Source organism: Psittacula echo, assembly GCF_963264785.1.
Source record: "Psittacula echo genome assembly, chromosome: 1".
Lineage (NCBI taxonomy): Eukaryota > Metazoa > Chordata > Aves > Psittaciformes > Psittacidae > Psittacula > Psittacula echo.
Genome location: NC_137735.1, coordinates 129,550,865 through 129,576,013, shown reverse-complemented (window position 1 = coordinate 129,576,013; position 25,149 = coordinate 129,550,865). Strand labels below are relative to the sequence as shown.

Genomic DNA, 25,149 nt, shown 5'->3' with positions numbered 1-25,149 from the left:
ACACAAAACTGTGGGTGCAAAAGACTTTTAGGCAAATTTAAAAGAGAAAAACCCTAACTAACTCATTAAGGACATAAGAACATGTAGCTCTGTTACCAAGCATCTTGCCTAGGGACCAGGTTTTCCATGCTAGGGCAGGAAAACCTCTGACTGAGGAAGAGCCAAGGGCAGATTTTAGGAGTGCTAAACATGTAAAAGCTGGTGCTACTGAGACACTCTCATGTTCATTTTAAAGACCACTCAACAAGCATAAATATTGCCATCTGTATTGTTTTATGAGAGTTGGCAGCACAGTGGAGACAAGTTCTCTCAGGATCTTAGCCAAGAGACAGTCCTTTGGGACTACGGATCCATAAAACAGTAAATGAGTGACCTCTCCTGTTCCGGAATCGCAATCCACAGGGAAATCTATAGGGGAAAAGTCAGTATTCGGCATCTGAAAGGTCAATGTGCAAAAACCAAACTGATTATGGGATTATGCTTTTATTTGTGGTAGTAATGAGTGGATTATTGCACTGAGTTACAAACCGAATTGGATTGGAAGGCCAGATGCCTCAAGCATTACGAATGGGCATTAACTTACCATGGCTTTTCTACTGTGTATTTCCCCTGTTGATGTCAGATGCTGGCAAGAAGTTGAAAAGGTTTCCCAGCATGTAAAGGGTTCCCATGTTCATCCCCAAATCTGCCAGTGGGGAAGAAAGTGGAGAAGAAAGTAATTCCAGCCAGCTGGCTGAAGTTGGAAAGGCCCCACGTATCTGTTACCCAGCAGTTTCAGTTCTGGCTTGGCAGCTAAAGCAGCGGCTGAAGGAAAGGTTGTGAAGAGATGCAATTATGCAGTCCACATCCATACCATAAACTGAATGTTTCCTCTTCCCTGCTGCCATGAGGTGGAAAGCAGAGATAACTAATGCTGTACCATACCTCATTACAAATGTGCTCGGTGCCCATGACACCTACCATATCATTGCTAAAGGCTTGCCTGTGTTTGCAGATACCTTTCTTGCATTACCTCTCAAGTATTGCAGCTGACAAAGATGAAGTTGGTGCTGGGGGTCCTAATCGGTGAGATAGTAACACAAGTGACTGGATGTGCCAGATGTTCATTACAGAGAAATCTGTTTACTGTATCAGGATTTAGTAATCATGTGGGGTTTTCCCTCTAGTTGAAGTAAATGTACAATTCAACCATACTGGGTAATGACTGGAGACATGAAGCTTCAGGCAAGAACAGTAAATTGCAGTTTGTGAAGAGCAGACGCTACAGAGGAACCATTTTCACCTTTTATGTGACCATCAAAGTGTTTTTACCCTTACCATCCCTGCAGCAATGTTGAGGGGCAGCATGCCCACCAAAGATGCCACAGTTTTTAGGTTGCTCCAGAAGTACATCTAAAGGGAAGCATGTTTTTTTAAGAAAAGACTTCTTGGAAAAGCCATGCTTAAAAGAGGAAGTTTCACAGGCTTTAAGGGATTCTCCTCCCTTACTTAAATCTCTGTAGCACTGTTGAAGCTTTGTCTTTTGTCACACATTTCCTTGGGGTTGAACATTGATGTCTAGTGTCTTTACTTCAAAGACCAAAAATTTCACAGTGCTGTGTCAAAGAAGGAGGATTTTATTAGGATGTTCTTAGCATGAGTTCAGAAGAAATTGCTTCTGCCCTTGTACACTTGCACAGCTAACTGAAGCCTCTCTGACTTCAGGTTGACATCTAGTGCTCCTCTGGAAGCTGAGAACAACAGGAATGTAGAAAGCAATCAGAACTGCTTGTGCAGCCCCATGGCTGTTGTTGTGCAATGTCATTTTATGAGACTCTGCTGATATCCGTTTACATTGCTTTAGAGCAATACATGAAAGCAAGAGGAGTGCCCTGTGTCTTGCAGGAGTGGTGGGATGTCTGGCAACCGGATGGGAGTGATGTTAGTTCTCATCTTACAACTAGCTTCTGCAGGTGGCTTTCTAAAGCCCTGGTTGCTTGGTTGTTGGTGAAGCAGGCTCATTGGCATCTGCCAAGACACAGCTAAAGCCCAGGAGAGACAAAGGACAGGGATGAAGGAAGGAGATATTGCTTGATCAGTTGGTTTTACAGAGGTGTTTTGATACCAAAAGAGGACAGCAAAACTGTACTGGCAAAGGACAGGAACCTAAGTAAAGTGTGGAGAAACAAACAGCAAGGAGGTCAAAAGGGTTCAGATAAGGGTTGCTATATTTCTGGCAGGGAGTGAAGCATTTTGCTCTGATTCACACAGGCAGGAGAAGGAAGCCAAAGTTACTCCCTGCGTGTAAATCTTTGAGGTGAAAGAGGACCAGAGCATAGACACGCTGTTTGTTCGTGGAAAGTAAAGTCGGCCAGGCTTTGCAGTGAATTCTCACCCTCAAACAATGGCCTTGTGGGGTTAGCAATCCTTAGCTAGGGAACTACCAGCATGGGGCTCATCTCTTTTTCTTCTGGGTGCTTGTCATGCTGTTAATTTATATGAACAAGCTTAGCAAATAAAATTCACTTTGCTGGTGGATCTTTTCCCAGGAATGGATATATGTGTTCTCAGAGTAGCTCCACCAGCTGAACAGTGACAACTCACTGCAGAAGTCGTCACGCTAAATCAGAACAGCCCTCACGTGGAAAGGCTTTTCTTTCAGAAAAGCATGGAAAAAAATGTGGAATAAATCCTCAATACTCAAATACACTGTCGGGCAGAGTTTGTATCTATGGCCTGGCAGTATTCCCACAAAGGAATGCCTGTGTTCAGCAATGCCTGGCATGTGTTCATACGTGCTGGCTAGGATGGAGTCAGCACAGGAGCCATGGGGGCTCAGGACTCTCAATACTGAGGCCAGAGATTTTGCCAGGTTACCACAGTTACACAAAGTAGCCTTAAATAAGAGACCAGCACCGAAACACAGAGTGAAAAGGTCATGTGGGTCCTCGCCCCTTTTAACCTGAAGGAATGTGGCTCTTCATGCACCAGCAGTACTCCAGGACTGAGGCAGATGTCTTGAGATGGGACTGACCACACCAAGCCCAAGATGTTCACCTGAGTCCTATATCAGGGCTAATTAGTGCAGCTTCCCTGTATAACCACTGGAAAGAAATAGGCACCCTTCAGAAACAATTCACCTGACTTCTCTCCCAAGTAACAAGCGATAAGAGCGGAGGAAATGGCCTGAAGCTGCACCAGGGACGGTTTAGATTGGATATTAGGAAAAATGTGTTCACTGCAAGGGCTGTCAAGCCCTGTAACAGGCTGCCCAGGGCAGTGGTGGAGTCACCATCCCAAGAGGTATTTAAAAGACATAGAAATGAGACGCTTGGGGACATGGTTTATTGGTGGATTTGGCAGTGCTGGGGGAACGATTGGACTCTTAAAGGTCTTTTCCAACTCAAACAGTTCTATGATTCTATGACTTACTTTAGATGACTGCTTCAGAATTCGGTTTCAGTTTAAGATACCTACAGACCTCAGACCTCAGACCTCTGCTCAGATGCAGGCATCTACATTGTATCTACCTCTTTACACCTGATGAATCCCCTCTGTGCACATCAAAGGCAGCCTATAAATTCAGATTATTATTTCAGACAGGGTTGGTACAGCCACGGCTGAGGAGGCATTTTTCGTCCAAGACTTTGCCTGACTACCTGGATGGAATTGGACCAGATTTCAGCTGCTAATGAGGCCTTATGCTATTTTAGTTTTCCAGCCCTCCTTTACAGCCAGTCTTTAAACCAGTATTCCATTAGAAAATGGCTAATGTTAAAAATAACAGAAGCAGGAGATCATTTGGAAACAGCTGATTCTGGAAGGGAGACAGCGGTTCCTAATATGGATTGTTGGTAGAGCTAGATGGACCTTACAACTTGTTGCTGAAATACACATTGGCCAGAAGACACGTAATGAGTGCAGAGTAATGACATCCTGCTCCCGGCTCACCATGTTTGTGTGTGCCACTCACTTCCACTCAGCTTCACTTCTCTCCAAGAAATTAGATTAGGGGATGGTGATGACAGCAGCCTGCTGTGGCAGGAAGAGCAGGGTAGAACCACAGTAAATTAACCAGAGCAATTTATTCGTCTCACACATAATGGGATGTGTTTCGCCATCCACAGTTTTCCCCACCAGACAGGGATATGTGGCACTCCACTGCTTTGCTCCACGCAGGGAATGAGGAATCGCCAGCTCCTGATTCTCCCCTCAGAGGAGGAAGAAAGAGCAGCCTTCTCTCTGCCCAACGTGTGAGATGGCGGTTTACAGGAACTGGGGAGAGAGGCCAAAGGAGATTATCAAATACATTCATTTTGCAGCCAGGGGAGAGGGAGAGAAGTGGCAGAGTTTGCTCTCACCCATGGATATGCTTCATCTCACCTGCTAGCACCCAGGAGAAGATGCTGGGGGAAAATCACATATACACAGATTGCTCTGCTCTTCTCTTGTCAGCTGCAGACCCCTCTGCAAAGGAGAACTGCAAGGAGAGCCCCACCTTATAGTGGAGCTTGATCGCTCCAGGAAAGTTCAGGGCACTGGCCTGAGATGTTTCAGCACCTCAGGGTGCTCCATCCTCATCCTTCTGGCTGGCCATCTCTTTGCTGAGCTCCTTCCAGCTCCCTCGCCCTCTCTCACTTACCAGTACTGAGCCAGTAACTCCTCACACCAAGCTCCCAGTCGACCTATGCTACATGTAAGGGGAGACAAAAGTTCATCTGCTACTCACATTATATCTGTACAGCTCCATGCACTGCTGGGGTGCTGTAGAAATAGAAGCAGCAACAAAAAATCAGGATATTAAACCTGAGTTTTAACCAACCCAGTCCAACCAAGTTGCTTTCAGGGGTTAACACAGTCTGGCAAAACTGTGCCATAACCCGGCTGTCTGTGTACAGCGTGTGTTTTGCCGGTCAGCGTAGGCTAAGCAGGAAAATCCCAAAAGCCAGCATCCCTGCAAACTGTCTCCTCCCAGCCAGCCCCAGTGTATAAATACAGCTGCTCAGACCATGTTTGTGCTGGAAGACAATTTATTGCAGCCTTTGCAGGGTGGCCCCCTGCTCTGTTCACCCGGGAGAAGGTGTAATAAATTGCCTGTGGGGAGGCTTTGCTCCTCAGAGTCTCTTTAGAGATATGAGAAACTTCAGTCCAGTTGGAAGATTTACTTGTGTGAAAACTGACCTTTGCTTGATGAAGGGGACTAATGGGGCTCTGCTACTTAGCACACAGCTCTGAGCTAAGCCATCCATTACACACACATCTTAATAGCAGTCTGGCTCTTGAGTCCCACAACATCATTTCTGTTTTCTGCTTAACTAGGAATGTATTTGTATAAGCAAGCTGCGCTTAGAGAAGGGGAGAAGTTGGTTTTGCTTTCCATTCAGCCACCCGAGGGGAGGAAAAAAGCAGCATTCTGAAAATGTATTGGTTTGAGCCACATTTTGAATGTGTTGATGCGGGCAGCATTGTCTTGTCTAATTTGGGGAAGTATTTAGACAGCATGATAGGTACTACGCAGAAATGATGGATGCTGTCAGTGTAGGATTTGTACCTAATTTGGATCAAGCAGCACTAGTTATGTCAGTGCCTACACACAAATTCTCTGACTGGGTCAAAGCATGTAGACATTCTTTCCATTTTCACTGAAATATGTGCATTTGCACCTTACACCAGTGGGTGTGATTTGCTGTCATCAGAGAAGCAAGCAGGAAGGTCTATGAGGGGTACCATTACCGTGGCATCAAAGGAGTGGAGCCAGTAAGTAAACCCCATGCTGGCTTTCACTGCCAAATCATACCTTCCTAACAAAACAGTGGAATGGATGGAGGGACTTCTAAAACTGGTTTGAGATCCTCAAATGAAAGATACTCTACAAATACTGAGGGATGGTGTTAGGCAAGACATTGTACCCATCGAGTTACCTCTAATAGCTAACATGTCACTCTTGGTAAGGATCAAAGATCAGGAAAAAGCTGGGCTGCTCTCAGGAGGGTGTGGGGAAATTCCCCTGGTGTCTGAGGAGGGAGAGGAGGGAGGAAGGCAGCATGCTCCTGTGATCCAGTCACTGCTCTTGCCTCACACTTGGCACAGACAACCACATCACTCCAGGCCAAGAGGAGCTGCAACAGTTTTTTTGTACAAAGATGCACTTCTCTGGCAAGCTCAGCTCCACAGGACATTTCAGGGTGGAGTGGTTTGTGGAATATATTGACCTGGCTTGATGCTTTTACTGCTTGGTCAGGCCTGGTTCCCCACCTGGTGAGAGGACAGGGGACTCCCTGCACTGAGGTCAGTGCCTTTCCAGATGGTGCTTGATGCTGTAAACAAACATCAGGGAGGAATGTTCCTGCATTACCGCCTTGATTCCTTCCCTTCTCCATGTTGATACTGGAGCAGTTTGCAGTTTGTGAGAACTCTCAGGATGCACAGCCTGGAAGAGAGGAAGAGAGCTGGTCTGTATATATTCCAAAGCAGATCTCTTAGTATTTTGTATATGGAGAAGCTGAGGCATAGAAATGAGCAGATGTCCTCAAAACACATGGTTTTCCAGGAGTTCTGTGGGCCAACCTCTTACAAACACTGAGTAAAATGGACAGGCTGTGGGTAAAGGTACAGCTTCACCTTTATATAGTACGGTATAGTACAGTTCATGGGAAAGAGAGAGGGAATAGGCTCAGGTGAAACAATATCTTCCTGGAATTACATTCACCTCCAGTTTTGTGGCTTCTTTGCAATGAGGTAAAAGCTGGCATAGGTCTCTCTTCCTTGTCCTGTCCCCTGTATACTAATCCCAGGTGCTGGGTGAGGGCAGCCTGAACATGGCACAAGTACAGGGGACAGGGCATGGGATCAGAATCAAAATGAATGCAGAAGGGAAGGTGAATGGAGCTTACTTTGCGTGGCTTATACTCATTCCTGGCTGACAACTTAACAGGCCACCTATCTAGGATGACCACTGTCTGCTTTAAGTGTCAGCACATGAAAGCATGCACCCATGACTATTAGCAAACAGAGCTGGAACATAAAAGGAGCTCTGTAGCCTGAGCTGCTCAGAATACTCATTTAGCATGAGACACTGGACATAATGACATCTACACTTAAGTCCATTATACTGATACATGTAATTTTTCTTCTCCTGGTTAGCAAATTGCCTCATATTTTTCAAATTATCCTCTGAGGCTTTGAATGACATGGTGAGGGATAACGAGCCAGACCCCAGGATGGATGAGGCACAAAAAGGGTCTTCTCCCTTACCCATCGCTTTGTAATAACGAAGTAAAAGGCAGCTGGGAAGCACATAGGAGACACCCCTGCTCATTTCAATCCTTTCTCCTGTGTCTGAGTGCATTTCCCACCTAAAGCAGGAGAAAACATCAGGGAATGTGACTCCCCACCAACCAAAATCCTTCTGCTTCATTTCGACTTTGTCCATGAAATCCAATTTTCCCCTTTATTTTCCTTTTTCATGGGAAAAATAATGTTTTCACCAGGGGAAAGAAGAGCCTCTTGGGGTTGTTATTCTGGAATTTTTCTCATTTCCTAGTCTTAATAGGCTGAAGAGGGTTGTTTTGCCCCCCTGCATAGAAGCAGTATCACAGGGCTGGGGGGAAGGTACCCCCCTTGCCAATATTGAGCCCCCAGCTCCTGCCCTTTGGAAAAGGCAGGAACTCGCCCAAACATTCACTGCCACAGTGTTATCAGTCACAGTCACCTTGATCAGCAGCAAACACCCTCAGTGCCATTCTTGGCCTCCCCGTTACTGCCAGGCACTGCTCACCCCTGTTTTGCACCATGGCACTAGAATGGGAGTTTTGGAGTGCTTCTTTTTGGTGAAAAAAAATGGTTTTGTTGTTAGATAAAAGCCTTTTGGACCAGCTGGTTCCTACCAGAGTCAAACTTCACAAGAAGTAGGATGATATCACTGCCCCAGGACAGATCTACACCTGAAGCAGGCAAGACATCCATTTGCTGTGGTCATTTTTCGAAATATTATTATGCTGAAGACCACAGTGAAATAGTTTAAACATTTGGCAGGTTCTGCTTGGAAATAAACACATGGGTTGTGATCTCAAATGCTACGACAGTATATTTGCACAGTCAGGAATGAGACTGCTCAGAGCCTGGTCCCTGGTAGGTGATTGATGGCCAAGTTCAGGCTGATGAGGTATGTCCAGGGCTGGGTGTTCGAAGCAATGCTCATCATTTTTTATTTGACAGTTTCTTTTGGTGATTAAGCACCTTCACAGCACTGCTAAATTTTGCCCATCTGCACACACACAGCTGGGCTTACGTATGGGGCTGGCAGTAGCAGCAAGGGATTCTCCATGTCCTAAAGAACCAGTTATCAAACTGGTAAGTACAAGGCATAGTCAGGCATTTACCCTGCTGCAATTCAGAAGTAGGCCTACGTATAACACAGGGGAGAGATTACAATAGTGCCAGCTTCCCATCACCCAAGGATCGGGATTTTCCACGGCTGCTTCTCACAGGCACCACCGTATAAATGTCTGTGCTTGGCTGGTTACGATGGGAATTGCCATTCATCACGGCGTGAGGGGGCTTAAGCTGTCTCAGAGCAAGTTGTCAGTTAAGCAACGCTTAATATAGAGCAGTACTAGACATGGCCTCGCAGCTAAAAAGCCTTAAACATTTCAGATGCAGCAGCTTCCAAGCTACCTTCTGCAGTACTCATTATTATTTTCCCTACTGCTGAGAGGGAGCAGCCAAGACAGGCACTTTGTGTTCATTACCCAGCGTAATATTCACTGGTCTATTTAATTAAAGCTTAGAAAATGTACTTGATGAATTAGAAGTTACTGAGGGAGGGAAGGGAGGGGGAATGCAGAAATAGATTAACATTGGCTGATCTTTTCAACTGTTTAAAAAATTATTTCTTTGGTTTTTACGCTCACAAAGTCTTGTGGGGTGTTCCCCCTTCTCACGGATACCTCATTTCTCATAGCAGCAGTTGCTGGCTACCAAGGAACCTCTTGTAGGAGCTGCTTGAGGCTGTGTTGCAAGAGATCTCGCAGAGCAGAAGTGTCAGGCACATTGCGCTGCCTGTTTCTCCATCCAGCCCATCCGTTGTTCCCTGATCTATCAGCTTCACACCACATGGAGGAATGCTGCTCTCAGGGGAGTCCTCAACAGAAATCTGAGAGTTGCCCCTTAAAACTGATCATCTTGAAACATGCTGCAAGAAAGGGCTTAAAAGCTTAACAGGCAAAACAGACAGAGGAGGGCAGATGAGGGAGGAGTATTTCCCAAACACAGCCCAACAGCCCCAAGCAGCTAAATGATTTTCTGAAGGTCATCAAGGAAACCTGTGTCCGAGTTAGGAATTTAACCCAGTTTTTTTTGCTTGATTCATTGCCTTAGCAGCTGAATGCTTCTGCCTGCCTCCTTAGTCACTGACATTGGCCATTGTGAAGTGCTGTTTCCTTCCCCTTCTTAGGGAAAGGTGCTCACAGGAAGAGATCTGACAGTCAGGATCAGTGCATAGAATGTGTCTTTCCCTTCCCCTTTCTGTGAATTCAGGGGAGCCTGCTCCAGTTCGGGTTTTCCAAGCTCGCCATACAGAAAATCCCACAGGAGTTCTCTGCAAATCTGTTTTCTTTTAAGTAGCACCATTTCCCTGGTGCACGTGGTTTGCATTTGTCTGGGTGCATGTGTGCGAGCCAGTAGCTCCCCAGCACACTCTCCGTTCTGGGGATCACTTGAGAATTGGGCTTTCTTTGTGAAGATGGAGTATTATGTGCAGGCTCTGGGCTCCGGGAGACTCAATCTTGTACAGAAAATGGTCTGTGCATGTGTGTCTATGTGGAAAGCCTTGGGAAAGATCCCAGCAGCCATAAGAAATGCAATATTGCCCTCTAGTGATGGTTAGGAGGGTCTCATTTGATCTGAGGAAACAAAAAGCTTTTTGGGATTAAAAATTGGAATAAATGTTCCTGTTTTCTTCTGACCTGGGAATTAAAGATCCTACTGTGAAAACTTGGAGAGCGCTGGTAGTGGTGATAAGCAGAGGAGGTTCTTCAAGACTCACAGAATGTGTAAAATTACCCTTTTCCTCCACAAATTCAGCAGACGGAAAGCCAGCTGTACTCAAGAGAACAGATCTAGTAAGAAGGTTTTTAATGCAGCATCAGTTTTGCATTTCTAAAGCCCAGTGTATTTTTACTTGCCAAAAAAATGAGAGAGGTGTTTTTAAAGACAAGAGGTGAAACCCAGTAGGAACCAGGAAAAGAACCATAAGACCATGTGGTGCTTCGTGATCCCTACATTCAAATGTGGGGGGGTTAATTTGTGGTTTATTTTTATGTCTCATTTGAACTCTCCTTGAGGGGGAGAAGAGGGAGATGACAATAGCAGGAGCTCCTCAGCAGATGAACATGAGCTCAAAATGTTTCTGTCACTCTAGTGAGCATGAAGTTGGTTGTATCTGTCAGGAAATAAACTGTTCTGAAGAGCCTTCAGAAGACATTTAGAAGCACTACAAAGCTTTGACCTTTACCCCTAAGAAGGTTATATTTAAGGCCCTCGATTCTCCAAACAGCTAACATGGGCAACCCCTCCAGTGCTAGTGTGAAGTCCCAGGAGTGCCAGCAGGTCTCTGAGCTCCACTCCCAGGATCAGGGAATAAGGTTTCCCTGTAACTGGACCCTGCATTTCAACCCATGTTTCTAAGGCATCTTGTTCTTTTAAGTTCCTGATGCAGACAGCATTTCTCTGGCACCTTACTATTCTAATTGCCTCTGACAAGGCACAGTAGTACTGGAATTTACATAAGGAACATTGCCGCCACAGTACTGTGACTTAAAGATCACTGTAAAGACAGGGTGGGCAGACAGATGTGGTTTTTTTCCCTACTTAAAACACAAAGCAAAATTCACTTTAATCACTCACTGAACCTATCCAGGCTTTCTCAGTTACTACGGAGTTCACGACACACTTACATGTAAGAATCAGTCGTTAACTGACAATATCCTGAGCTTTTTCCCCAAAAAGGTCACAAGGCAGAATTAAGAGCTGGGAGTCAATTCAAGCCAGTGGTAAAACTCTCATGGAGTCCACTGACAAAGGATCAAACCTTCAAAGCAGTCACGACATGGAGTACTGAATTAATTCATACATATCACGAGCTTTCAAGATAATTACAAATATTTGGGTAATTGACCAATGCAAAAGGATGGGTTTTTCTGACATTGAGGGTTTTGGCTTTCTACTGAGCTCTGAGAAGTCATCTCAGCTCAAATAAACCCAGGTTATTGGCACCCCCAGCATCACTACTCACAGTACCGATACATTACACACAGTCCTTAATTATTGCTGGTTGAGTACTCTGCAGCCATAGCTGTTATATGCTGGCTACTCAAATATGTAAAGAAGCCTTTATAAAACTTGCTTTATGCAGAGCTGACATGGACAGGAAAGGAACCCAAAGTGGATTTCTCTCAGTTAATTTGTACAAGATGCAGGTCAACAGCACAGAAATGGGCAAGTTAGGCACAGCTACAGGTTGGGCAGAGAAGAGATTCAGAGCAGCCCCGTGGAAAGGACTTGGGGGTGTTGGTCAATGAGAAAACGAACATGAGCCGGCTTCAGTGTGCGCTCGCAGCCCAGAAAGCCAACTGTATCCTGGGCTGCATCAAGAGGAGCGTGAGCAGCAGGTGGAAGTTGGTGATCCTGCCCCTCTACTCTGCTCTCGTGAGACCTCACTTGGAGTATTGTGTGCAGTTCTGGTGTCCTCAACATAAAAAGGACATGGAACTGTTGGAACAAGTCCAGAGGAGGGCCACGAGGATGATCAGGGGACTGGAGCACCTCCCTTATGAAGAGAGGCTGAGAAAGTTGGGGCTGTTCAGCCTGGAGAAGAGAAGGCTGCGTGGAGACCTCAGAGCAGCCTTCCAGTATCTGAAGGGGGCTACAAGGACGCTGGGGATGGACTCTTCATTAGGGACTGTAGTGACAGGACAAGGGGTAATGGGTTCAAACTTAAACAGGGGAAGTTCAGGTTAGATATAAGGAAGAAATTCTTTATTGTAACGGTGGTGAGGCACTGGAATGGGTTGCCCAAGGAAGTTGTGAATGCTCCATCCCTGGTGGTGTTCAAGGCCAAGCTGAACAGAGCTTCGGGTGACATGGTTTAGTGTGAGGTGTCCCTGCCCACAGCAGGGGGGTTGGAACTGGATGATCTTAAGGTCCTTTCCAACACAAACCACTCTGTGATTCTATAAGTCAGGTAAAGGAGTGAAGGAGAAATGTCAAAATGTGACGTGGAACAGAGGGAAGTTCACAAGCAAATAATCATAAAGGATTATTTGAAGCTTTCAAACAAAACAAAGGATCATTTAGAAACTAAAGCACCCACTTGATGATCCAGTCCCTTTGGGGGTGGTGACTGAGCACATCCTGGAGCACACACTAGCCTTTCACCACCGTAAGCAAAGAAACTTCATTTTTAGTATACTCATCATGACTCCACTGACCATATTTTTCACACGAGTGTGTTTTCTTGTTTTGCCCTAGTTCTCCCTTGTGTCTCACCTTTCTTCCTTTCCCTTTCAGGTTCTACATTGAAAGCATCTCCTATCTAAAGGACAATGCCACCATTGAGCTGTTTTTCTTGAACGCCAAGTCCTGCATCTACAAGGTAAGGATTTGGGAAGCTCTGGGTGACACCGGGGTGGGCTGAGACACCTGAATCTGCTTTTTCTGCCCCAAAGTTTATGCTGGTTGAACACAGAATTCAAGGTACAACCCCCTCCTCCTCCCTCACTCCTGTCTCTGCATTTAGCATCAGTTTCCACGTCAGAGAGATGTTCTGAGGTAAAACAAGCCTGGAAGTAACCCTTGTGATTGGCAGGAGGGAATCTGCAGCTGCTAAAATTACGAACTGGCTTGTTCTGAGGAGGAAACGTCTGGGTTTGTGTCAAACGAAGCCGCTGCTGAGGCGCCGGGCTCAGTTAGGGGCTCCCGCCCGAAGGGGGCGGCAGTGTCTGCGGCGCGGGCGCCATCTTCTGGGCTAGCATGGGGAGGAGGGGAAGACTGTGGGTGTACGTGTGAGTGTGCAAGGGAAAGGTGACAGGGCAGGAGGTGGTGTGAGTGTAGGAATGGGGGTAGGTGTGAGGTGCCGAGTGTGTGAGGGGTGTGGGACTGTAACTGGGAGTCTGTCTGCCTGTGTCAGTGTGCTCAGGTTGCATATGGCTGTTTGTGACAGGATGAGTCAGAGGTTGTGGGAGTTCTTGTAGCAGTCTTCTGATACCTAAAGGGCTGATAGGGAAGCTGGAAAGGGGCTTTTTACAGGGGCATGTAGGGATAGGAAGAGGGGGAATGGCTTTAACCTGAATGAGGGGAAATTGAAATGAGCTCTTAGGCAGAAGTTCTTCCCTGTGAGGGTGCTGAGGCGCTGGCACAAGGTGCCCAGAGAAGCTGTGGCTGCCCCAGCCCTGGCAGTGTTCAAGGCCAGGTTGGACACAGGGGCTTGGAGCAACCTGCTCTAGTGGAAGGTGTCCCTGCCTGTGGCAGGGGTTGGAACTGGATGAGCTTTGAGGTCCCTTCCAACACAAACCAGTCTGGGATGCTATGATTCTATGACAGAGTATGTTGATATATGCATGAGCAGGGATGAGGGTGTCTGAGGATACATCCTGAAGATCACCTTGTATAGGAGCAAACCATGCATAGGGAAGTGTTTCTTTGTGCCAGAAATAGCCCTGCATGGTAGGCAGCTGAAAACACCAGTCTGCTGTCACCGACACTACTCAGAGCTGCCCATTGCAAGGCACATTGTGTTCCAGAGATAAGGGTGTCCTGGCATGGCCTTCACTTCCCCACTGGATTCTCATTGCAGAGCTATGAAGCCTCTGATGCCACAAGCACAGGTACAAGTAAAAGAGCAGAGCCCAGTTAATGAAGCAGGCTCAGAACCCACTGAGGTGCAGATGTGTAGGATGGGGAGAGACTTCTCATTCAGCTGGGATTCCCTGGGAGGATCCCTCCCACCTCCCTCTGTGCAGGCAGAGGCCATTCCCTGTGACTCACCTCCATCTGCCAGGGATGAAGTGATAGGAAAAGACAGCTGGAGTGATTGTACCATCATCCGACAGCCCTCAGCAGGTTTGTGCCCTGCTCAGCCAGCTACCTTATACCGAACCTAGAGCCTTGCTTCCTGACATCTGCATGTCCTAAAGTGCAGGGACCAACTTTGCATCAAATGCAGGGTAGAAGCCAGAAAATGCCTTTTTTCCAGTGCCGAGGAAAGAGGCAGGGCTGCTGAGCTGAGCTGTGCAGAGCTTTGCTACCTGGAAAGGCTGCAATTAGATGTGCTTAGTCAGCCCTCTGCAGCAACAAGCTCAGTGATCATCCCATTTTGGTTCCCGGGGAAAGTTCCTTTTTGAAACATTGCCAGGAAAAGCTTACACTGTTGTTCTTTTTTTGGAGAAAGCTTAATAAGAAGAAGAGGGAAAGAAAAAAAAAGTGCCTACAGATCTAGGCTGGTCTATTTTGGTCTGACCTCTCCTGAAACCATTACTTTGCACATTCGAGCTGACTGTCATCTCTATCCAAAAATAGCCCTGCTGGATTCCCAGCCTCCCATGCAGGTCCTTCCCCATTTGACTTCCAGCCACAGTAAACTGTGCTGTGCTATTAAAATAGATGTTGAATTTGGGTGCAAAATCTCCACTAGAATGGAGGGTGAGCACCCAGTCAGCATTCCTGGAGGATTCCTCTAGGTGTAGAAAGGGGGATTCAGTGCCTAAGCACAGCCAGTGCTTGTCATCCCTGCAGCTAGCAGTTGGTGTTGTATGCTCCCAAACCCTGAAAGCTTCCTTGTTGCACCAGTTTTCTCATTGGACTTACTTCATCCCAGAAAGACCATACTGTGCATGAAATGTGTGGTTCATAATGCTACGCTAGCACTGAAGACTTTCCCTGTTAGTTCTTATAACACACAACATCAAATGTCCCCATGCTCCGGTTGGGAAGGAATAAAGCTGAGGCCTGTTTAGTTTGGGGCTGCTGGTCCACTGGGTTGCCAACTGACTGCATTGGGTACTCACCACTCCTCCTGTTGTATGATGAGACATTCATGGACCAGCACACCCAAACGCCAGCAAGCCACTGTTGCTCAGAGAGGCCAAGCCATATTTGTACTGCCAGGTCTTGGCATCAGGCACCATCCCTCGGTCACTCAGGCTGTTTAGTTACTAACACATTCTGGCACAGGTTTTGGCCTGTGCCAACAAGCTCTGTCCCAGGCATTGCTTGGGCACTGTTCAGGGATGAGCACCTGCTCCCAAGAGGCAACCCAGTGGAGGTAATCCTATCCAGAAATGAGGGAGGGAAGAAGAGTGTTTAGTCATGCAGTACAGTGTGCCATGTACCCTTAGGGCTCTGACCCACTTCACCTACTCGTATAGACTCGCCATTAACATCGACTTGTGGTTGCAAAGGCTGATTTGTCCATGCAATGCTCAGTGCTTCAAGATGGGAGGAACACCAGGCACTTTGTTTCTACTCTGTATCACTACTTGCCGTGAGATATATCTGTCTGCCCCAGCACAGCCCTGCCTGCAGCTGAATCCTCATCTCACACCAGCCGCTTCCCTGGGCACATACACATCATTAGTGCAGGTGCCTGTGTGAACCAGGCAGCTCAGTTGAACAGGGGAAGGTGTGTTTATCTCCCACAGCAGAGCCCGTTTTCACTCCTCAGGGAGTTGTTATGAAGAAGGTGAAGGAAGTGCTTATATTAAAAAGCTGGCACTGGTGAAAGCCAAGGACACCTGGATCTTATCCTCTGTTTTGTTCCTTTTGTTTTTGATTTTGCCAGAGACAAGCCAACGCAGCGATTGTGGCTTGTAAATGAGGTGTGGCCATGACTTGGCTGGAGCATGGATCACAGCACTCATCTATATTTAGATCACTCGTCTCTTGCCAGATGAAGTAGAATATTAAAAACAGCAGCTTAAATAAATACAACAGAAAAGCCACTACAGAAGCGAGCTGAACAGTGACCCAGTTTACATGGCCACGTACGTCAGAACCGACACAGGAGCTCTGGTTGCGGAATAGAGGCCTAAACAGTATCTCTGTAAAAGCTCACTAGCTTCCCAGAATAGGGGGCCAGAGACTCAGGAACACACACTTGGCCACAAGACTAATGCTTGTGCCTCCTGTCCCAAGCATCTTTGATGCCGAGTTTGCATCCCACACATTTAGACAGAGCAGTGCTTGGGCTCCTTGGTTCTGTGACTACTATCTGAGGCACAGAAGGACACTGAGAAAATCTGATGGGACCATCAGTGTCCTTCATGGGACTGTGGTATCCAAGCAGAATGCTCACAATTTCACGTAACCCTCCAAGACTGCTTTCAGTGGGAGCTGGATCCTCTAGAATGGAGCAGTGAAGATTTACCAAAAGATTTGCTGTCACAGATCATGCTCAAGGCACCTCCAGTCCCAGTGCTCATGGGGATAAAGGGGCTGAAACCAAAGCTCCCATCCTGCAGGAGGGAATATGGCTCTATTTCCTGTGAGTTTACCCTGGGCAAGAGCCAGATGAGTTCTGCGGGGGCTTTGACACAACTCAGTGAAGATAAACTTTCTCATTTCCTTGCTTCTGTGAGCCAAGGGCAATCTGTGTTCCCCTGAAGCATTTTGGGGAGAAAAAGCGTATTCCCCAGACTACCCTTCACTACATCACACAAGAAAATTTTTATTACTCTGATCCTCCCCCTTCCACCTGCCTTCTCCTCCTTCCTCCCCAGGAATCCCTTCATGCCACATCCAGTTACGCTTCATTTACCATGCCATTACACTGAATATTTGGCTTTCTCCACATCTGAGCAGGCAGGTTCTCCCTCACTTTGGTCTCCAGGAGCACAGGGAATGCTTTGAAGCCCAGCCAGGGGAGCAAGCTGGCACTGCACGCTTCACCATGCAGTAGCCAGGTGGAGATGCACTTCCTTCTTATGGGAGCTCACACTCAACTTCTTTTTCTTTCTTGTTTTCTTCACCTTTCAAGGAACTCATTGAGGTTGACAGTGAAGTGGTGTTTGAACTGGCTGCATACATCTTGCAGGTAGGCACTCGCCTTCTCTCACTTTGTGCTTCCTCATGTTGCATTACATCTTTTGATTTGCCAAATCCCAAATAAGAAGTGCAGGAATTCCCCCAGCTGCAGAGAAAGATGTCTTTACACGGTTTTCATCACACATACCAGTGCAAAATGAGGACAGAAGTCTCTCAAACCAAACCTCTGCATGCATGGAGCACATTCCACTGCCCAACACTTTGCATACGTAAATGTATTTTATGTTTGAGCTGACATAGTTATCCAGGACCCCGGGGTATGATGTGAAGCCGAAGGACATCTAAGTGATGAATGTGCTTTACTACGTGAAATCCATATGCAAAGGGTTCTTCACCAGTGACATTTTTTTTCCCAGTGGAGCTTGGCCTTCTGATGATCTCCATAAGCTTCTATATACACAACTGTCTGTATTCTCCAATGTGGGCAGAACAGCTTAAAGAGTTTCCAAAGAACTTCTCCAGAAAGAAGGAAAAAAATTGCCTTTGAAAGTCCTGTTTTTGAGGAAGAGGGAAAGAGTCAGAGAGCAAATTACCCCCTGCCTTTGGGAAATGTGGTTCCCAAAGAGGAATCTTTTCAAGGTAGCAGAGGTGCTTTTTGTGAAAGCTCTCTTTTTAGGAGCATGACTGTGGGAGCAGATCAGAGATAACTGTCAGATGATCCTTGTTCCCCTTTCCTACAGTGTAATTTTAACTTCTGTTTCCCATCAGCCATGAAGGAAAACAGCTCCTATGAGGAGCCATGTGAGCAGAGGAACCATCTCATCAGGCTGCACTAATAAATAACAATGCCTTGCTCTTCTATAGCACTTTCCATGTTAAAGAAGCAATTAATGCAGAGGGATTTGAATCTTCATTAAATTGTTTTATGTAACAAAAATGGAGTGAGAGAGTCAAGATGGGGGACTCAATTAAAAGCACATTATAGAAATCATGTACTGGCTGTTGGGGGAATACACATCAAACAACAGGCTCATTGTGAGAAGCAGCAGTGGGGTTATGAATCTTTTGTCTGCTCATCCTAATGAATAACTGGAGCACTCAGTAGTTGTGTACATCTTACTGTTGTTCAGCCAGATCCAGATCTGCCACTGTAGCCCTGTGGCTGTTTCTCGTCACAAACACAGGATGTTACGTGAATTCCTGTAGTAGTTTGATGTGTAACTTAATAGAAACAGTCAAAACAAGCCACACCTCTGCTGTCTGTATCCAGAAATTACTACAACCCATGTTCACAACAGGATCCAAGCAAAACAAGCGGGATCATACTGCATTTTGTTCTACTGCTGACTGCAGCGTGTAGGTCGAAGTACTGAAGGATGAGGATATACCCAACAAAATTGGTTTTTAAATTCAGTATGCTCATTCCTGTGCAGGCCAGGGCATATCCTCTGGGTTTTGCTCTGTTTTGAACTACAATCACGATATGATCAAGGACTCCTTCCTATGAACCAAAGGAGAGCTTGTCTGCCCTTCAGTTCACCCACAGGGAAATGGGAAGATAGGAAGAACTGTCAGAACTCACGTGATTTAGTCTGCAGCCTTATTTCAAGTTGTTGTGTTACCAGAACAAATTAAAGTTCCACCAAAGCTCTGAACTTTACTCCAGCCTCAGGAGTGAAACATCACTGGATGTGGGCTGACAGGTTTTGTGGGTGGATGGGCAGATGTAAAGACAAAAGGCCTCGATGCAAAACCCTGTCCTCTTGGAAGTGGAAACTCACAAATGACATACTTGTACTGTGCTTTCTGTATAGCTGATGGCAAATGAGGTGCTTTAGCAGGCATCATATCAAATTCATATTGCCTGTGGGAAATGCAAAGTGCACATTACATCTATTGAGAAGGGGACTCACCAGATTTTGAGGGTTCATGCAGTAAGACTCAGGTACTAATCTAGCTGCTGGAGTAGAAGATTACCAGTCCTTTAACATCAGGCTGTGATGCTAATAAATAGAAATATCTAGATATATAAGTAAGGGAGCTAAAAACTCCCTCAGACACTCAGCAAGGAGTTAGAGAAACCTGTGTCTGGCATCACCTCAGAATCTGCCAGCTTTTGGAAAGTCTGAATACTAGAAAATAACCAGGATACTTGTAAAAAGAGTCAGGGGAGTTGCCATTTCAGAGGCTGAAAAGTCACTGGGAGTTCAGAGATCTTCTAGTAATGTAACAACCACATTGACCCCAAAAATTACTTATTTACCAGCATTATTTCCTGACACTTCTTGAGTATCCACTAGCAGAATGAGGAATCATCTGGCCCTGTATTAGACAACCCTTGTGTTTGTTAATCTGCCCAGCTCACTCCATTTATCATGGCACTTGACATTCGAGACTGGTTCCAAATAGTGCATGAGGAATCAATTACAACAGGAAATTGCTGCTAAATGAATTCTGCAAATGGAAGCTCTTGAGCAGCCGTGTTCTTGATTTTTCTTCTGTTTTTAATGCTATGTTGTTAATTTTTCTTCCTCATTTTACAGGAGGCAAAGGGAGATTTTTCAAGGTAGGTGAACTTAAAAGTTTTTGTCTTTGTGTAGTGTGGGAATGAATCTGGTAGAATCACTGTGTGAGCACTGTGACTCAGTTGTAGCTGTGTAGCAACAGGAATGCACTGCTAACATAGACATTGTGTTTCCTACAATCATTTCTGCACAAAACACAGCCTTTGACCAGAGCATGCCTTGCAAACAGCATTGTTTGTGACTTTGTTGTTGACAAATCTCTTTATATGCCCATGAAGTTCAGGAAATAGACTAGTCTTCGGAAGGAAATTCCTAAGGAAGTGACTCTACAATCACTGCAATATCACAGATCCAGCCAGAGGCAACATTAAAATTCCATTACTAATTGATATTTCAGCTTGAATTTGGACGGAGTTCTCGAAATCACAATTTAGCTAACGGGTTTTATTGAACTTCCACTATCCCTTGAGCCATATCTTCAGACTTGCTGTAAGAAATTCAAAGAGGTGACTGTGCTTTGTATCTTGAAGATGTTAATGAAATGCCCAAGAACTTTCGTTGAAGTTGACAGTATCTATCAGTGGCACTTTAGCAGCATCCAAAAATCAGATGGCTGTTTCATACATTGTGTGAGAAACATGGATGTTCTTCATCTGAAACTCAGGAGAACTCCCAATGCTAAAAATGTCACATACTCCATATATTACTTTTGCTGACCTGAACATGAGTTCAGCTGGAGGACCACAATATCCATTGAAGTTTGTTTCGGAGAAGAAAACAAGATGTGGATGGGCAGTGAGCCTGAAGAGGTGTCTTAATATTGTCAGCATTGAGATACATTGATAAGACTGCAGTGATACTCTGTGCACCATAGGAGGCTGAAAAGAATAGGCAGGGTCCACTTTCTGATGGACTGGGACTTCTAGCCAGCTAAAATTGGGACAAATCAGTGAAAAGGAACAATGCATTGCAAATTGTGTAATCTGAGACAACATAAGGTAACCTGTGCTAAAAGGAAGTTTAAGTTCTGCCTTATCACTTCTCAAAACCTTAATCAACTTGCAAAATCCTGACATGCATCTGACAGCAGAAACACAAGCCCAGTCTTGCTTCATTTTTCAGTTTCACCCTATTTGGAATAACTCAGCTATCAGCAGTGCTTGTTTAGGGGGGCACTGGAGTGAATGTGGCTCTTTCACTTTACAGTCTGGTTTTCAATGCACTGCCAATGTTTTCAATGCTCAGACCCAAAGAGACAGGTCAAGCAAAGTTTTGCCATTCAGACCTGTGATAAACCGCATCTTCCATGCATTCCATAACATGGTTTTGTTACGAAGGACAACACATAAATGTTTCTCAGAATATCTTGGACATTGCAAAAACACACCCAGGTAGTGTATATTCAGAGTCTGAAATGTAGAATAGAAAGGAATTGGATGGCTTGGAGTCATAGGACCATTTTATCTTCAAGTATCTTGTTTAGAGACCAGAAGTGGAAACAGCCAGTGGACAGCATTCATCTCCTAAAAGCTGTTTGATGTTCCTTGTAAAATGAATGGTTGAGTTTATCACAGTGTATTTTTCTAGGCCACAGAGAAATGAGGAATCTTCTCTGAGAGCACAGAAGATACTTCAACACACAGTGTTAGCTGTTTCCTCCACATCAGTATGGCAGTCATCACCATCCCCATTAGAATAGTTAGCTCTCGGTCCTTTCTACCTGTGGATCGCAATGGTTTGAAGTGGAAGGGGAAATCTTTACATCCAAGTCAGGCAGAGAAGTGGTGTCCCAGTAACAACTTGCTAACACTGCCAAGGATCTTAATATATAAATGGGCTTTGGTGGCAAAGCAGTCTGCCATATTAGGGGAGTTTAAAGCCTGTTCTCAGAGGAAGGTAGAAGAATGCTACCGTGACCCTGCATGGTCTAGAATAAGACTTAGCATCTCCAGGGATGTGTGTTCAGCAGCTCCCCTCTGATGTGCACTGACATGGATTTACGTGCTGGGTGAGATCTAGGTGCTACTGAAGTCACCACAAGGTCATTGTGGTCAAGATTTTGCCTGCTGAGATTTGTGGTTATTCTTATCAGCAGTATGAAATGTGGGAGGCAAATCAAGCCTGGGGCCAGCAAGAGTAACTGCAGATGGAGACAAATGCTCTGACTTCTCTTAGGGCTGAAATTAGCTTCAGTGTTTGAAGTTAGTTGATGTTGAAATGCTGTCTAAAACAGAAGTGGCTACTCTTTGAAACAGAGAAGCTCTGCAGTTGCGAATGTCTTGCTGCTGAGATTTAAAGACAACATGTTGTGAATGGCAGCCTACATAGTGTGAAGGCTGAACTCTTGAACTCCTGCTTTGGTTTTGAAGAAATCAGTTAATTTTTAAGGGTTGCATGCTTGGAACACAGACTGCACATTTCCCACACCTGTCCTGCCTACTGCCACCATCAGATTTATATAGCCTGTGAGTCTACAATTTTCCCTTTGGCCTTGATCCAGAAAAGTGCATAAGCACTGGCTCGTTGATAGTGATGGGAGAATTGCTGTTCCCCATGGAAGCCTTCCTGTGAGTCACTGCTGAGCACCTCAGGGGCTGGCACAGCCAATGCCAAATTGTCGCAATTTCAGCTGCGGGTTGACACCTGATTACCTCCAAGCCCCACTGGTGCATCACAAGGAGCTGGTTCAGGACTCCTGAATGCATTTTCAAGTCTGCTTTTTGGTCTTCATAGGAATTCAAAAGCCAGAGCTGATCTTACTAACTCCAGCAGTCAGTTTTCTACCTTTGAACTGATGCACATGCAATGACAGCAGTTCCTACTGCTGCTTATAAGGAAATCATCCCATGCCTCATGATAATGACTGTGCTTATAGTACCCCTCTTTCCTTTCCCCAGAAGGGGCTAGTGTGCCATTTCAAGCACATGTTCTAAATCCTTTGGTAGGATATCATCATACATGAGTATCTTATCACTGATCCTTGTCACCTTGGAGTACTAACTCAGACATCACAATGACTGCCCAGTGTTTAGTAAGCCTGGAGAGCACATAGTCTGAGTCAGCCTTATTTGTCTTGAGCTAAGATGCCACAATAGCCCTGACAGATCCATTTGGCATCTAAGGGAACAATTTGACCAAGCCCTTTTACATTTCTAATGTGTGTTTTGTATCAAAACCAAGCCCATCAAAAACCCTAAGCTCCTGAAGCCATTTAGATCAACTAAGAAAAGTATTTCTCAGTGTTTGCTCTAAGTGGCCTGGTCCAACACAGTGTTTTTTGCAAACAGAATTGTACAAAGGGCACCTCCCTTAGTTGGTTGATAGAGATATAGACAGAGTGAGGTTTAAGATAGAAGTTATTCTCCTTAAGAAGTCTTCTGCATTAAAGGAGAGTGGGCTTTCATGTTATTTAAGAGAATCCCCAAATGCTTCAGCTGAAAAGCTTGGAAAAGGTTTACATTTAGGCTGGGACATACCACTGAACTAAGGACAATTGAGTATCCCTGTTCAGCTGATTCTCAGGTTGAACAGGACACTGAAGATTGGATCTGTGCTTTTTGATATTAGACTTCAAAGGCACAGAATCACATGTATGAAGCTCCTAAACTAGTATCCTGCAAACAGATGTAAAGGTTATTAGCTCAAGCTAATCTTGTTTCTAGCAGGGAGCTGAGTCACACTTGATTGGCAGAGCATGGGCAGGACAAATTCCAATTCCTTAGATGAATACAAATCCTACAGGTGTGACTCTCTTTAGGCCTATGTAAGAGGAAGGAACCAAGGTGCCCTGGCTGATGGGGGGGGGGGGCTAGCATATTGTTAAAAGAGTTGAGATTTTTCCCCTTAATTAATCATACCAGATTTAGAATCCAGTCTGATATGAACTAAAATCCTTGGGAAACTCACACCAACTTTGGTTTATGTGTTCAGAATCCAGTTCTTCAACCTTAAACAGCATCTATGTTGAAGCAGATGGAAATAACACCTACTGAACATTTGTCCCTTGGTTTGGGAAGGGGAAATTAACCACCCTAAGTAAAACCAAAACCTGAACCACTGCAGCTAGTTCCTCAGACAGGCTCTTGTTACTTGATTTCTCCAGTTAAGCAATAGGAGACAGTTCAAGTGAACTCCAAGTATCCCCCAGAAACATGTGAGAGAATAACAAGGGTGGAAAGCAATGGCCAGTTTCCTGTTCAGCAGAATTTCACAATCATTTCAACGTTTGGGCAGATGGTAATCTGACATAGTTTCAGGCTGACTTTTCTTTCTGTGTAACCAAGAGACATTTTACCAGTGGGAACTTATGAAGGGGTTACAAACCCCAGGCTACTTTCAGCAACCTAATGAAGATCCTAAACATGGTACCATTTAATCTGAGAATCTCAGACTCTCCATTTCCTCTCGCATTCACCAGAATGAATGACCATGCTGAGAAGAGTCAATAACTTTAACCTGCAGGTTTGTTTCGTTCCTGATCACTGTTATTACATGTGCTGGGAAATATATGGATTTCCTGAAACAGTTGCATATATTATCTTGCTCAAAATCATTGCAGCCAGTTTGCCAAAATCTTGTTTTTCACAAAAAGCTTATGATGTGCCCAGGTGGATCTTTTAACCCCATGTGTAGACAGAAATACTGACATGTGGTGACTATTTGGACAAGACTCATCAAACAGGCAGTACCAGAACTAAGACCAGCACTCAGGAGTTCTGTTTTCAAGGTCTGTTCTCTAGTCAGTCAACCTTATTTCAGGCTATCTCATCAACTTTCAGGAAGCCATGCAGATGGCTTTTCCAGTTCAGTTTTCAAATTGTCATTCAGTCTTTTAAATATCATAATTTCCACCATAGTGTAGAAATAAAGTGGTCTAGAGGATACAGAGAAAGTGTGTTTGGAACCTTTCCCTGTATTTTAATAGATCTGTATCAAAAGCATCCTTCCATATACTCTGGATGTTGATCACTTTGGAATAGAAAATAAATGCAGCACAAGTGACCGGATTAAACAAGAATTTTCTAAAGATAGTAATAAAACACACTGGGATATTTCACAAGTACAAACCCACTTGTAATCCTGCTGGAAACATTTTAAAAATGAAGGGGTTTGGTGCTTTAGAAGGAGCCAAGAGGAAAGTGGCCACTAGTTCAAGTGCAGCCTGAACCATTGTTTTCCTCCTTTTCCTTAATTTGACAGCCTTTGGGGAGTCTAAATTCATTTGTCCTGAGCCAATGCTTGCCAGAAGACTGTGTGAATATATGGACCATAGCATGAAATAGGTTTTTGTTCCTGGAGGTGATTACCTGCAATAAATTAGATGTACCTTTACAGTATTTTCTAGGTACTGAGCAGAAATGCTAATCCCATTCAACAGCATCACTCAGAACGTCTTTTTCTCTCATTTTTAAAAGACTTTATAGCAGCGCAGACAAGCTTCAGTCGTTGCTGACATAAAAGACCAACCTGACTGGCGTTACCCCCTTCTTTTATGGGAGCCATTACTAATGCAGGTTTTTCCCAGACTCTCAAGGATAGTTAGCCACCACTAGTCTTGTCCTCTTTGTCAACTTTCTGGACTCAGAAAGTCCCTGTTTGGGAATTACTC

At 45.1% G+C, this 25,149-nt stretch overlaps 1 protein-coding gene across 2 annotated transcripts in view; it reads left to right on the top strand.

Moving 5' to 3' along the window:
• FRMD4A (FERM domain containing 4A) overlaps positions 1–25,149 on the top strand; it is a gene marked incomplete at both ends in the record, with an annotated part of 371,294 nt that overhangs the window by 280,826 nt on the left and 65,319 nt on the right. For both annotated transcript variants that reach the window (XM_080618704.1, XM_080618703.1), the window contains 3 exons: positions 12,547–12,631; positions 17,009–17,065; positions 19,560–19,582. In XM_080618704.1, the coding sequence (XP_080474830.1) occupies positions 12,547–12,631; positions 17,009–17,065; positions 19,560–19,582 (165 nt within the window). The remainder of the gene's footprint in view (positions 1–12,546; positions 12,632–17,008; positions 17,066–19,559; positions 19,583–25,149) is intronic.